The sequence below is a fragment of the Rana temporaria genome, chromosome 9 (assembly GCF_905171775.1).
Source record: "Rana temporaria chromosome 9, aRanTem1.1, whole genome shotgun sequence".
In the NCBI taxonomy this organism is placed as follows: domain Eukaryota; kingdom Metazoa; phylum Chordata; class Amphibia; order Anura; family Ranidae; genus Rana; species Rana temporaria.
The window spans coordinates 60,652,219-60,668,226 of NC_053497.1; the positions used below are offsets into that span (position 1 = coordinate 60,652,219).

The following is a 16,008-nucleotide window of genomic DNA, read 5'->3' on the forward strand; positions in this document are numbered from 1 at the left end:
TTTCAAGCCTCGTTCAGACGTATAATAACAGTTGTGTGCTTATTGGCTGAGAATCTGACAACACACCAATAGGAAATGGTATCATAAATTTCCTGAACGGTGATTGGTTGTTTATGGACAGCTTGGGCAGCGTGCGGGAGGAGGTGGGTGGATCGCGGGAGGATAATATCAGGCCTGTGCGATATGGTGAGTAATGGGGATGTGGGTGCAGCTTGTACCTGTAGACAGGTTTGTGCTCCATGGCATGGTACATTGAGGGACAGATCAAGGATGGTTCAGCCAGTAATGTGGGTCTACTTAGGCTGGAGGAAGAAAATTGGGCTTTTTCTGTCTAGACCAATTATCACTTTCCTTAATTCAGCCAAACTGTAGATAGAGAATGAAATAAGGATTTTGATTGGTTGACCAAAAGCTCCAATTTCAAGATCCAGGTGCAGCAAGATACATTTACATACATCCCTGTGATCACACATTACTGCATATTGCACATTGATCGTAGGGGGATCGGTGTCACTGGGGAAAGGAATGAGGGCTGCACAGTGTACATAGAAAATACAGATTAGGTGGCACTGATCTGCAGCACTAATAGGATTAGGTGGCACTGGCGGGGGGCACTGGCAGGTGGCACTGACAGCTGGGGGGCACTGGCAGGTGACATTTATGGGCACTGATGGGCAGGCACTAAAATGCCATTAGGGAAGGCTGCCTGCAACGCCCATGCTGGTACTCCTTGCACTTGGCCGCATAAAAGCAGCAGCGGCTGGCATACTGCGGCCGAGTGCAAGGACTACCAAGATGGGCGTCTCTGACGTCAACACAGAGCGTCACTTCCACGAACATATGTGACGGTGCCGGTCTCCCTGAACGCTGCACTCCCTGCCAGCTCGACGCGCCGCCCTCAGCACTGACTCCGCCTGCCGCTCTGCCCGCCGGTATCGGCTAAAGCATCGGGAGCATTTGCGCGAGTACAAGTACTTTCGCAAATGCTCAGTATCGGGACAACCCTATTTAATGCTGTCAGCAGATCGACCTTTACAAACTTGGTACAGGTTCAATGGCTCCCGCTCCTGCCGAAAGCCAATCAGGAGTGCGAGAGGCAAGGCTCTCGTGGACATCGCTGGATGGAGAGAGGGCTCAGGTAAGTATTGGGGGGGGGCATAGAATGCATGAAGGTAAATAACCTTGTACCTTTACAACCACTTTAATAAATTATAAGCTGGGCTTCTCCATTGCACGTTAATGAGAACTGGAATCAGCCAGTCCACAAAGTTTCTATTGGGACAGGTCACAATAAACTTGGTGAGAAATGCTTGCAGTCAGCCATGACACCTTCCCCTAACACACATCTGAAAGGTATGCTCTGTGTTTCTGACAATTCCAGGAGCAGCAAATCTGACCCCTCACCCCCTTCCTCCTATTCAGTTATTTCCATAATACCACCTCAAACCCCTTTTAGCTTTACCTGAGCCCCCATCCATGCCCCTCACTGGAACCTCTTCCAGGATATGTGCTGGCATTGACTGGTTTCCCTGTGGTGGCATCACTGTAATTGTGGGGCCTAATAGGACCTTGCAGTTGGACAGCCAATGGGGAGTGTCCACATAACCCAGGCATTGCCATGGGCACCTGAAGAAAGACCCTCACACTCTGGAAGATAGAAGACTTGAGACCTGATGTGTCACATGACCATGGATTTGGGACTAGGGGGGTTTAAAACTTGGCTCAGTGATTAGCCAGAAGAGAAGGAGGATGATTTTTGGGGTTTGGGGACCTTTCCCGAGGGGGGGCTTTAAAGTGTATGTAAACCCTGACAAGGAACTTCTGTTTGATAATTGCAAAAGCTGATAACTTGCTGAGGACTACCAGACCACACCAGTCTGTTATGTACAAGAGGACAGAGGGAGTTCCCAATAGTCCTGTATTAGAATTTTAGTCCTCCAAGATTGGTGTATAGGACCTGCTTACCTAATGAAATATGAAGTAGACATTTTAGGAGACTCTGGCCCTCATCACCTTCTTGTCCCATGGGGTAGGTGGTAGAGCGACGTTGAGCAGCGTCAGTCCTTGTTTCTGTTTCTATGTGAGGTCGGTCACTCCAGTATATCGCATCTTTTGGTGTGGGAATGATTAACATATGTTAGCAGATTTTATTTTACAGTGTGGTTAAAGGCGACCTTCAGTCATTTTTTTCAACTTTCCATCTATTAAATCCTCTGCCCTTGTTTTAACTTATACAGCCCACTTCCTGTTTCTTGTCTGGTCATTAGCCCAGGCTTCTGACATCATGCACAGCTCTCTCACGTGAGAGTTTGCCAGGAAGGGAGGGGGGATGAGTCATAAGAGGGCCAATGAGAGCTGGAGGTTTGCCTCTGTGTAAATCCAGGAAGTGAACAGGCAGCAGATTAAGCTGCCCACAGTTAAAATGGCTGCAGCCAGACTCAGTGGAGGGAGATTTCTGCAGCATATTTGGCACGTACATAATCACAGTATATATAAAATAATGCAACATAGTCGGAGGGAAGCTTCAGAATGGCAAAGATATTTTTATTACAAATTATGTGAGCAGATTGCAGTTCCTCTTCAAGCTAAACTCAGTACAGTAAGAGAGGGTTATAATCCTTGTCAGATTTTTTTTTTTTTTTTTTGCCAGCTGTGTTCCAATGGGGAGATTTCCCTTTACTTCCTGTCTCATAGCCAAAATGGGAAGTGACAGGAAATCCCTACAAATTAAAGCGGAGTTCCAGCCACAATTTTTTTTTTTAAATATATCTGTTAATATTATATGATATTGTTTTTGCATTGGTTGTGTTGTAAATTAGTTAATGTTTAAATTAAAAACTCACCTTATATTCCTTATGTTTGGGCTTTCCCATATTGCTTGTGGGCAGGCGAAGCCCACTAGCATAAACTTCCGGGTTTCGGTGCTGCTGAATAACCAGCTTGTGCAGTATGTACGGCTCGCAGCGCCGTACACTTCAGACGTTTGCCATCAAGTGCCTACCCCGCTGTGATGGCAATGAAGCCCTCGGCGCTGCCCACTGACTCCTGGAAAATTATGACATACATCTCCCAAGAGCACCATTACAAGTACATGTCTTCATATTTAATATAAATAAGCAATAATACCATAAGTGTAAAAATGTAATCATCCTAGCTTTTTTTTTTTGTGTTTTTATTTTACTGACATGCAGGCATCCAATTACATAAAACCACCATTGGGAGTGACAACTCAGAGGAAAAAGACTGTCCCAAAACCAGAACTGGCTGAGGAGCAGAAGCAGGAGATTCGAGAGGCTTTTGATCTGTTCGATACTGATGGCACAGGAACGATCGATGTTAAGGAACTGAAGGTAAAGGTTCAAATACAAATCAGTTGCACAAATATACGGGTTCAATTCAAATATCAAATGAATTGTCAGTAGGAACTCTCTAAGCCGTTTTTTTTTTTCACATATTTTTTTTCATCACTATTTTTTATTTTAATTATTGTTCATTTCTGTAACAGAATTGTCCATGATGTATAAAGTCCACATTATAAACAAGTGTGTATGTGTGTGTGTATATATATATATATATATATATATATATATATATATATATATATATATATATATATATATATATATATATATATATATATATATATATATATATATATATATATATATATATATAAACATTTGAGCGACAAGTATGTCAAGAAGCATAGCAAAACATCTATTACAAAAATGAGTTTTGGTGGTAGTGAGATCCTTACCTAGCTTTCAGTGTACATGATATTCCAAGACCGATAGAGGTGCAGTCACCAGGATACTAACTTTCTGTTGAGGATCATGTATGCAAACACTGGTTGGAGTACAGCAAGTTAACCACTTCAGTCCTGGAAGGATTTACCCCCTTAAAGGGGTTGTAAAGGTGAAAAAAAATTCCCCCTAAATAGCTTCCTTTACCTCAGTGCAGTCCTCCTTCACTTGCCTCATCCTTCGATTTTGCTTTTAAATGTCCTTATTTCTTCTGAGAAATCCTCACTTCCTGTTCTTCTGTCTGTAACTCCACACAGTAATGTGAGGCTTTCTCCCTGGTGTGGAGTGTCATGCTTGCCTCCTCCCTTGGGCGAGCAGGAGAGTCAGGACGCTCTCTACATTGCAGATAGAGAAAGGAGCTGTGTGTTAGTGGGCGTCCTTACTCGCCTGCTCGCCCCCTCTCCCCTTAGGGGGGGGGCGAGCACGACACTCCACACCAGGGAGAAAGCCTTGCATTACTGTGTGGAGTTACAGACAGAAGAACAGGAAGTGAGGGGCTGCTGCTAATGGGGACTTTGATGTAAGGGGCTGCTGGTAATGGGGACTCTGATGTCCCCATTGAAAATATGTAGTCTTTCGTGCTACTGGTGAGTAAGTGAGAGTAAAGAGAAGTTAGAGCAAAAAAGCTGCTAGATCTAATGGTGTTCACTGTACACATGAAAAGTAAGTAACTATTGGAAGTGATCTTGCGCTAAAGAAAAAACAAATAAATATACAAAAACTTGCAAACAAGTGCTGTGCATAAAATTGCATTGGAATCATATGTGATGCAAAGGTGCAAAACAATAAATAATCCACAAATAAATACAGCATCAATATATATCAATAATCAATAAGAAAGTACCAATGTTCAAAGTGGCAAAATGTACAAAGTGTAAAAAAAAAATGGTTCAATATAACGAATAATGAAATGAATGGATGAGAATAAAGTTCTGTATTGTCCCGTTTTAGTGAGTGATGGAAGCAAACAGAATCAGTCTTCCAATATATGGACAGTCATAATGAAGATGTTTCCTTAATTTTAGTATTGAACCACAATCTGTGTCCTCCACCAGTCTCCCAGAACTCTCACCTCACTGACATATGGTCACAGGCACATCAACTTAACACCAGTCTTCTTTGCTGTCCAATATTGAGATTGCTGTAATGTTGTCACTATTATACTCCTCTTTCCCTTATGGTGGCGCTATCCCCTTTGATTTCCAAAACATAGGCCTTTTATATGCTGCAAAGGGGACAGCGCCACCATAAGGGAAAGAGGAGTATAATAGTGACAACATTACAGCAATCTCAATATTGGACAGCAGAGAAGACTGGTGTTATGTGCCTGTGACCATATGTCAGTGAGGTGAGAGTTCTGGGAGACTGGTGGAGGACACAGATTGTGGTTCAATACTACAATTAAGGAAACATCTTCATTATGACTGTCCATATATTGGAAGACTGATCCTGTTTGCTTCCATCACTCACTAAAACGGGACAATACAGAACTTTATTCTCATCCATTCATTTCATTTTATTGTTATAGTGAACAATTTTTTTGCGCATTTTGCCACTTTGCACTTTTTGCACATTGGTACTTTTTTATTGAATATTGATATATAGTGATGCTGGATTTATTTGTGGATTATTTATTGTTTTGCACCTTTGCATCACATATGATACCAATGCAATTTTATGCACATCACTTTGTCACTTGTTTGCACGTTTTTGTATATTTTGTTTTTTCTTTAGCGCAAGATCACTTGCAATAGTTACTGATGTCGCCATTACCATTGGTCGGCCTCTTGTCTGAACTAACAATAGGAAGGAAGTGGTGGTTTATCTTTTCTGGACCATAAAGATTCCGACTCTTCGCCTGCACTGTATTGAAGCTGTGGATGCATTTCACTGATGAAAATGAGGCTTTAAAGTGGAGTTCCACCCATAAATATAACATTACATCAGTAGTTTTAAAAAAATGTCATTAGTCCTTTACGAAATTTTTTTTTTTTTTTTTTAGATGCCTTCAAAGTGTTGTTGCTAGGCAGAATAGTTAATCTTCCCACTTCCTGCACCTAGGTGCTTAATGCTTCCTAACCTACACCGCACAGACTCCTGGGAATGTAGTGGGTGTAACTTTCCAGGAGTCTGTGCACTCCCCAGTCTCAAAGAATCATGTGACTTGGACAGCACAGGTGCTGAAACCTGATCTGACACTGCTTGTGCAGCACTGAGCATGTGCGAGATCTGCAAGGCTGAAATCCAGGAAGTCATACAGTCTGGCTTCATGATGCCCACACTTAAGATGGCCCCAGTCAATTTCTGTTTTATAAAGTGTCTAAATGCTGTAACAACCTAACAAAACGGACCTTAGTTTACAGACTAACTTTACTAGAATACATTAAGCTTGTGTATTACAGGGGTATTTATATTTAAAAAGTGAAATTGTGGCCGGAACTCCGCTTTAAAATGTGAGCATTTGCATGAATAATTGTACGCACAGGAGATGAGTTTTTCCCTTGAATGCTAACATTAGAACCATTGCAGGTTGCCATGCGAGCCCTTGGCTTTGAGCCCAAGAAGGAGGAAATAAAGAAGATGATTTCAGACATTGATAAGGAGGGGACCGGCAAAATCAGCTTCGGTGATTTCCTGTCTTCAATGACCCAGAAGATGGTAAGTTCTACATACTGACTTCAAGGGAGAGAGAACACATTTCCACAACACAAAGGGGGAGATTTACTACAGCTGGTGCACAGAATCTGGCTGTGCATAGTAACCAATCAACTTCTAGGTTTATTGCCAAAACTTAATTAGGTAAAGCTGATTGGTTACTCTGCACAGCTGTACCAGATTCTGAGTGCACCAGCTTTAGTAAGGCGGGGTTCACATATATGCGAATTGCATGCATTTTCATCTGCATCCAATTCGCATAACATGTAAATGTGAACGGCTTTCAATGCAGCCGGTTCACACGTGCGGAGCGGCCGCAGTGCAGTTTCAAAAAGGGTCCTGTGTGTTTTTTGAATCCGGTTCAGGTGCAATTTCAGGTAAAAATTTTCACTTTAATCGTACCAGAACTGGTGAACTGAAACGTACCGGATTGCCGCACTGAAACCGCAGCCTCATATGTGTGAACCTGGCCTTAAAGCGATTGTAAACAATCGCCTTGTAATAAAATCAATACATTCGGTATAAAATAGAAATGAAAGGCAAAACATTTTGGTATAGATATATAAAAAAATGATATATTCCTTTTTTGCCATTTTTATAAGTGATCACATTCCCTCTGTTTTCAGCTGCATTGATTGTATTTTTTTGAACAACAAACATGTCTATACTTACCTCCTCTCTGCAAGGGTTTTGCACAGAGTGGTCCTGATCCTCCTTTTCTGGGGGTCCCCCGGCAGCGCTCCTGGCTCCTTCTCTGCATCAAGTGCCCACATGGAGAGCCGCTTTCCATGGGGGAAATTGGGCTCCTGAGTCCTGCTGCGGCGTCCATTGACGCATACAGCAGGACTCGGCCCCGCTTCTCGGCTCCCGTGGCACTCACTGGATTTGATTGCCAGCAGCGGGAGCCAGTGGCTCCTGCTATCAATCTATCCAATGAGGACCCAAGACAGCGACTGAAGCTGCTGGGCTCGTTCTCGTTGCTGGAAAGATCGGGTTCAGGTAAGTAAAAGGGGGCTCTTGGGGGGCAGCTGTAAGCAAAAGGTTTTTCACCTTAATGCACAGAAGGTGAAAAACCTCAAGACTTTACAACCCTTTTAATGCTGGGGAGAGGAGAAGCAGCAGCAGCACACTGATCTTCCCAGTGACAGGCTGTGCAGGCTAGAGAACTGAGCACAGTGTGGCTGCTTAGTGTGGTCAGTATTTAATAGGAAAGCATAGGGACTGGCAGGAACACCAGGGATTTCACATAAAGGATGCAATACAAAGAGAACAGGATACTTTTTCCTACAAGTACATAGTACAGCAGACACATATCGGGAATATGAAATGTTGGGGTAACAAACACTTTAATATCCCCCCCGAAGGGTCTCTTGTATCCACAGCACACAATTGCTTTCCAGCTTTTTGTTTGTCCAGGGATCAATTGTAATTAGGGCCGAGACAACTAATCGATTATGAAATTAATCGATTACAATTTTCATAATCTATTAATCGGCCAGTAACATAATGGGGTTAAAACAACTAAAACAACTAAAATGAGCTCATTATAGTACAAAAAAGCAAATCGCTACTGTAAATATTACTTTCACTGTCCCACAGTAAAAAAAATTAACCCCTATGGCCTCGTACACACGATAGGTTAAACAGAGGACAACGGTCTGATGGACCGTTTTCATCGGTCAAAACCGATCGTGTGTGGGCACCATCGGTTATTTATCCACAGGTTAAAAAAAAGCAATCTTGTTTTAAATGTAACCGATGGATACCAAACCGATAGGAAAAAAAAAACGATAGTTTGTAGGCACGTTCGTCGGTTAAAAATCCACGCATGCTCAGAATCAAGTTGACGCATGCTTGGAAGCATTGAACTTCATTTTTTTCAGCACGTCGTTGTGTTTTACGTCACCGCGTTCTAAAACGATATTTTTTTTAACCGATGGTGTGTAGGCACGACTGACCATCAGTCATCTTCATCGGTTAACCGATGACAACGGTCCATCAGACCGTTCTCATCGGATAGACTGATCGTGTGTACGCGGCTTTACAGTAGCGATTATTTGCTCTTTTTGTACTTCTTTTTATTTTTTTAACCCCATTATGTTACTAAACATCTCGGGCCTGGGTTCACACCACCTTTTTGGTGCTTTTTGCAGAAACACACTACAGTTCATTTACATGTTTTCCTATGGAACACGTTCACATCCAGGATTTATTTTCAGCTGCTGCGTATTTGGAAAGGGCAAGGACTTTTTTTAACGCAAAACGGTGCCATTATTTTTTTTTTTTTTGGTTCAATATACTTCAATGGAGAAGCTGCAGAAAAGCATGTAATGTGTTTTTGCGGCAATTTGTGTTTTGTAATCTGCCCAACAACAAATTGGCCCAAAAAAATGTAAACATTTAATTTTTTTTTTTTAAGGCCATTATCCGATTAATCAAAACAATAATTGGCCAACTAATTGATTATGAAAATAATCGTTAGTTGCAGCCCTAATTGTAATGAATGCAAAAAGAAGAAACGTATATGGACAGCCACACTCCAATAAGTCTAAAAAAGACGTGCCCTTTATTGGGTAAAAAGAAATGCACTACAAAAAAACAGCATACAGTGGGAAATAAACAGCTGACGCATTTCACATTGAACCTCAATGCTTAGTCATACCTAATTGTAATGAGCATATACAGTAAGTGTGTTCTATGTAATCTAGTATCAGTTTGGTTGGGTCTAGGGTTTGGGGCTGAAATACGTTTTGGGGTAAGCTGTGGAGTTTGAGTTTAGGAATCTGGTTAAAATAACATATCATGAGAGAAACACGGAGACTTCTATTCCTGATCATTCTTGAAAATGCAGATTTCCTAGCTGTGATTCTAAAACCAAACCAAAGAAAATTCCCAGCTCAACTTCCCAACCAGCCTGCAACCAACTGAATTATCCTGTCTTAACAGTATGTGTTAAAAACAGGGGTTTAGTTTGCATGCATTTGCGAATATATGGTATGCTGCAGAGCCACTTCATGGCACCCCTGTATTATATGCAGTCCTAACTCTATGGGGTGCTGTAAAGGGGCTCTTCAGCTTACCCATATATTTGCAAATGTGTGCAGACTAAACCCCTGTTTTTAACGCATATTGTTAGACAGGATAATTTTGGTTTGTTGCAGGCTGATCATAAGTTGAGCTAGGAATTTTCTTTGCTTTTGTTTGACATACGTCGCCCTTTCATGTGCTCCTTGCGAAGGTCAGTTATAGGTGAGGACAGTGGCCATTTGTTTGTACTGTGATTCTAAAACTCTGACTACTGTACTTTGAGTTACTGATTAAAAAAAAGGTATGCAAAGAAGGACTTCTAACTTCCCCAATCAATATTTGTTCCATGGCTCAGAGGGTCAACATAGCATCCAGGGAACTATCATTTTCACAAGCTCAGCATGGCAGCTCCCATATTTCTCTCATAATAGGTTATGCTTAAAGTGGTTGTAAACCCTCAAATATACCCAGTGAAATAACTATCCTCAGGTAATACACAGAGATAAAACAAATCTCCCTACATAAGATATTCCTGTTTATCTGCTGTCTTCTGTTCTCTACAGTAGTTCAAAGTTCAGAATTTGTAAAACTTGTCTGAGTTTTCAGAAAATGGGGCAGAGAGATAAAAATACACTATGCAGAGCTCAATGAGGAGAGCTTTGAGAGCTGATTGGAGGGAAGGGACACACCCCCTGCACACAGGAACAGAGCTGAGACTGTCAATCACAGGCTGTGTGCTGGAGATCCCTCTCCTGTCACCTTTTTTTCTTTTGATGTCAGGAAAACTTTTCAGAATTGATTCATGCAGATAGCAGAGAAACCAAGCAGCAGACAGAAATTTCACTTGGTGCTCCTAATTGAGACAAGTACACACTAGAATGCTTTGTTCATATCTCATGTCTGAGGTATGTTTTCCAACCACTTTAAACTAAAGGAAATGTTTTATTTCATTTTGGATAGAGTAAGGGAAGGTTATAATCCCTGGCTTTTTTTTCCGTTTTTTGCTTTATGTGCCTCACTGGGGAGATTTTCCTTCACTTTCTGTCTTCTAGCCAAAACGGGAAGTGAGAGGGAATCCCTGGTATGAGTGTCCCTGTTTGAAGATTTCCCTTATATTACTATTCTCAGGACCACACTAAAATTTGGACTTTCTTTCACTTTGCCTTTCCGTGATAATAGTGGACATAAGAAATGGAGAGGGCGAATCTACCTTAGACCCCTTTCACAAGGGGCAGATCTGTTTTGATGGATTCCACTTGCTCAGTAGGGATCTCTCCGTTGATCCCCGCTTAGCAGGCGGGTGACAGGTCTGTCTACGCTCACTAGGGAGAGAGTCCCAATCTCCTCTAAGGTAGGGATCGAATGAAAACGGACCGCCTGTCCATCTTCATCAGATCCGACCCACTGGACGGATGGCAAACGTATCACCATACGTCTGTTTTCAGCGGATTTTGTCAAAAAAGCGCCTGAAAGAAGCCTTATCTGCAATCCCAATGTTAAAGCCCGAGTGCTTTACGAGCCCTTTCACACTGCCAGCGCCTGAAAAACGCTGGTAAAGTGCCAATAAAACTACCAGCGTTTTTCGCACGCCAGCGGGCACTTTTAACCCGCGCTAGTGGCCGAATAAAGGGTTAAAAGCGCCCACAAAGTGCACTTTGCAGTGCGCCTTTCAATGGGAAGGGGCGCTTTAGGAGCGATGTATTCAGTGCTGCAAAAAGAGGCAGCGCCTCAGTGTGAAAACCATTGAGCTTTCACATTGGGATTGCAGATAAGGCTTCTTTCAGGCGCTTTTTTTAACGCTAAAGCACCTGAAAAATGCCCCAGTGTGAAAGGGGTCTAAAACCCAGCTCTCTTAGTCCAAATCACTTTCCTTTTGTGTATTTTATGACCAGCCTGAGGACTTTGGAAAAAGGCATGTAAGTGATTGGCTAGCCTCGGACTAAGCCCAGAGTTGGGTTTTAGTTGCTCCTGTTTTTACAATTGAACTAATAACTGATAAGAAAGCAATTTTTGAATTTTAGTTTGCCTGTAATTTTTTTTTTTTGTTCTGTAATTGCAATGGCTACCATTAACATATTGTAACATACAGAACTTTTACTAGCTGAACTATTACATGTTGCGATAAGTTTGTGGCTGAATCATTAATTGCCATCAATTTATAAAATCCCCCCCTTTTTTTTTCCAGGCCGAAAAAGATTCAAAAGAAGAGATCATGAAAGCTTTTCGGTTGTTTGATGACGATGAAACTGGAAAGATCTCTTTTAAAAATCTTAAAAGAGTTGCAAAGGAGCTTGGGGAAAATCTGACAGATGAAGAGCTGCAGGTTTGTTATTGATTGATTATTATTCAGAACTATATTTTTTCTTTTAATAGCCATCTCTGCTTTTTTTTTTTGCTTTTGATTAAGATCAGCTTCACACTGGAGCAGTTTTCAGGCGCTTTAGCACTAGAAATAGACTCTGCTAAGCGCCTGAAAACCGCCTCCCATTCATTCCAGTGTGTCTTTTTTCACGCTGGGGCAGTGCGTTTGCAGGACATTCCGAAAACTCCTGCAAGCAGCATCTTTGGGGCAGGTTGGGAGCAATGTATTTAGCGCTCCTAAAACGCCCTGCCCATTGAAATGAAATGGGACTTTTTACCCACTTAACCGGCGCTAAAGCTTTAGCACTAATGACCGGCGCTTCCAATGTAAAAACAGCCTTAGCGAACATTTTGATAAGGGTGGTAGTACCTGAGTTTACACAGCAGAGGGCAGCATCTTTCAGAATTTGAAAATTGGTGGCTGCAGGAACACGAAGTCTAACAAGTTAGGGCTAGATTCAGCATTGATTTACGCCGGCGTATCTATAGATACGCTGCGTAAATTCAAAGCTGCGCCAGCGTATCTTCTTTCTGTATTCAGAAAGCAAGATACGCCGAAATTAGCCTAAGATCCGACTGGCGTAAGTCTCTTACGCCGTTGTATCTTAGGGTGCATATTGACGCTGGCCGCTAGGTGGCGCGTCCGTCGTTTTCGGCGTAGAATATGCAAATGACCTAGATACGCCGGTTCACAAAACGTACGTGCGCCCGGTGGAATTTTTTATGTTTGCGTAAGGCTTTTCCAGCGTAACGTTGCTCCTGCTTCTATGAGGCGTACGCAATGTTAAGTATGGACGTCGTATTTTTTTTTATTTTTTACGTTGTTTGCCTAAGTCGTTCGCGAATAGGGCTGGACGTAATTAACGTTCACGTTGAAAGCAATGACGATTTGCGGCAGAATTTCGAGCATGCGCACTGGGATTCTTTCACGAAAGGTGCATGCGCCGTTCGTAAAATGCGTGGGGTCAACAATAATTTAAATAAAACACACGGCCCAGATACGTTACGCCGCCTTAACCTAGTTACTTTCAGAATACGGAACTTGCGCCCTAATTTACGGCGGCGTAACGTATCGGAGATACGTTACGCCCGCACAAAAGTACGCTGGGCTACCTGACTCTAGCCCTTAATATTTTCCTGTGTTAAGCAGTCATTAGCCAAGTTAGTAGAATAAAGATAGCATATAATACATTATATTTGTAATAATGAAGTATGGATTACATTCTGGTTTTTAAAGCTGAAATCCAAACAGCTAAATACAGTGCGTTGAAAAAGTATTCATGAGTCTGCAAAAGACTTGAAACTGGCAGCAGTGATTCAACTTCCAGCAGGACAACGACCCTAAACATACAGCCAGAGCTACAAACCAAATGGATTAGATAAAAGCATATTCATGTGTTAGAATGGCCCAGTCAAAGTCCAGACCTAAATCTTATTGAGAATCTGTGGCAAGACTTGAAAATTGCTGTTCACAGATGCTCTCCATCCAATCTGACGGAGCTTGAGGTATTTTGCAAAAAATAATGTGCAAAAATTTCACTCTCTAAATGTGCAAAGCTGGTAGACACACCCCCAAAAAGACTTGCAGCTGTATTTGCAGGGAAAGGAGGTTCTACAAAGTATTGACTCAGGGGGATGAATACAAACGCACGCCACACTTTTCAGATATTTATTTAAAAAAAAAAATGGAAAACCATTTATCATTTTCCTTCCACTTCACAATTATGTGCCACTTTGTGTTGGTCTATCACATAAAATGGCAATAAAATCCAGTTTTTAGTTGTAACATGACAAAATGTGGAAAATGTACACATCGAAGATATATGCAATAAGTCCTGCATATCTAGCCTGCTCATTGGACAATGAAGGATTAACAACAAATCCTCCACTCACTCTGGTCTCCTCCTCCTCCTTTCAGCATGTTCCCTCTAACTACATACTGTATGTATTGCAGCAAAGTGTCAGTATCTCCGTTTGCTGAGAAGAGGAGGAGCTAGGGACACCACTGAGGGACCCCAGAAGAGGAGGATTGGGGTCTTTTTTGTTTTTAAAAAAAAAACTTTACATATCCTTTTAAGCTATTTGAAATAGAAACATTTACTCAAAACATTAATTGGGTTTTCTTTCATTTTTTTTTTTTTTTTCAAAGCTCATTTGGCTGTACTTCTGCTGTGGATCACAGGAGTGCAGTTCATTCAGCAGACAGCGTGCTGAAGCTAAAATCACAGATCCAGTCCAGGCTCGGGAAGGATCATGACCATATAGTCGGGATCCGCCTAGATCCCTGGACCGGCATCCAACTCAGCCTCTCAGCAAGCCGATGAGAGGCTGAGCCGACTTCTCCAGTAAGCGAGGAGGGGGCAGAACAGAGAGCTGACAATTGCCAGTTGTCTCCTCAGGGAACACTGAGAATTGAGCGATCAGCGGTGTTTGATCGCTCGGTTCTTAGTCTTAGAGCCAGCAGGGGACAGATGCAGCATCAGACTGGTTCAAGGAAGAAGGAATCCGCCATCCAGGTGTGTGCAATGACCCAAATGAACTAAGTAGGAGTGCTAGCCCCGGCCTGCCTCCATGGGATATTTGGAAAAATAGGAATGGCTGCACATCCTAAGGTACCAAAACAAAGTGTGTAGGAAGTGAGACCACTTGAATACAGACTAAAGGCTGCTGGGGGCCAATTAGCATAATTACTCGTAGGTCAAAAAGGGTATTGATTGGGACTTTCGAGGCACTGATAGGAAACCATAGATAGGTATAAAACAAGATTTATTTACATACAAAAGTATAAATATAAAAACATTAGGGACAAGCCCCACAGATCGGATGAGGTAATGTAAAAGGGAACAAAACCATCTAGGTCTAATACGTGGAGCCAGCCAACAGCCTCGACCGGTTTCGCGGTTGTACCGCTTCTTCAGGAGGGTCTAGGAGATATATACAGAGTGTACAATAAACAACAAGCACAATGTAAAAATAATATTTAACACAAGTTAACAAAACAGTACATTATCTAGGGGAGTCAACATTGAATGCTCACCTAAGCTGGTCCAAGTGATCGATTCATGGACCTGATAATCCCCCCGTGGTGCACGAGGGGGATATTTAAGATGGGCTTTGGTAAGGTAAAAAAAAAAGCCTTTAATGATGATATTTAGTGGTAGTAGGTAAAGGGAAGGGCCACCCAGTGAAGTAATGAGAGAGGGACGGGGGTGAGGCTCAGCCTTTTGTGACTGTTGGATATATATATATATCCATTTGGACCGATGAAAACTGACCTTTTTTTTGCTGATCCGAAAAGGATCCGATCCGTGACTCCTGATCCGAGGATCGATCCGATCCGTGAGTTTTTTTGATCCGTTGCACCCCTTCTGTTGGAACTGTTTTAGGATGACCTGTCCAACAGTATTCTCAGCACTATATTGCCTGCTGTATCAATTTAATTGGTCCTCCTTTTTTTTTTTTCTGTAGGAGATGATTGAGGAAGCTGACCGAGATGGAGATGGGGAAGTGAATGAACAGGAGTTCCTCAGAATAATGAAGAAGACCAGTCTGTACTGAGCTGTCCTACAAGACATGATTTCACCACCTCTCTGCCTCAATGATAAGCATGTCTTCAATATACAAGAACCAACCTCTCGTACTTTGACAGTCGGTCTTATAGCACAGCTGGCATCTACGCACCACATAATGTGCCAATCAAAACAGTCTGCCATGTCCCAGTGTATACCGGGGTTTATTAAAAAAAAAAAAAATTCTATTACATGTATCCATGGTATTGGTGATTGTGGCCATTTAACTAAAGCTTAATCATCCTTGCCTAAAAGTGCTTTCCTCAAACTGTTCAACCAAATGGAGAACACAGTGCTGTGTTCAATAACAGTATTTAGAGAGTAGAAGTAACACTGGCAGCCAATCATAGAGCAGCATTTATTAAAGTGATTCTAAAGGTTGTATTTTTTAAATATAAATATATATATATATATATATATACAAACAAGTCATACCTACCTGCTCTGTGCAATGGTTTTGCACAGAACAGCCACAATCCTCTTTTATTTGGTTCCTGCCAGCAGCCCTGGCTCCTTCCCCCTGCGGCACTCGAGCAGACTCTCTCCTGAGCCACGCTCCTGTGAATGGACATTGTCCATTCATACACAGAGCG

General features: G+C 42.1%; 1 protein-coding gene across 1 annotated transcript; it reads left to right on the forward strand.

The window, feature by feature from the left end:
• Positions 1 to 83: 83 nt before the first annotated feature.
• CETN2 (centrin 2) lies at positions 84 to 15,737 on the forward strand. The gene is made up of 5 exons (XM_040323651.1): positions 84 to 186; positions 3,192 to 3,350; positions 6,333 to 6,461; positions 11,671 to 11,808; positions 15,315 to 15,737. The coding sequence occupies exons 1-5, from the start codon at positions 184 to 186 to the stop codon at positions 15,402 to 15,404; spliced, it is 519 nt and encodes a 172-aa protein (XP_040179585.1). The 5' UTR covers positions 84 to 183; the 3' UTR covers positions 15,405 to 15,737.
• The last annotated feature ends 271 nt before the right edge of the window (positions 15,738 to 16,008 follow it).

Coding starts and splice junctions, on each gene's coding strand:
- CETN2 (XM_040323651.1), top strand. Junction 6,462..11,670: donor CTTCAATGACCCAGAAGATG/GTAAGTTCTACA, acceptor TTTTTTTTCCAG/GCCGAAAAAGATTCAAAAGA. Junction 11,809..15,314: donor TGACAGATGAAGAGCTGCAG/GTTTGTTATTGA, acceptor TTTTTTCTGTAG/GAGATGATTGAGGAAGCTGA.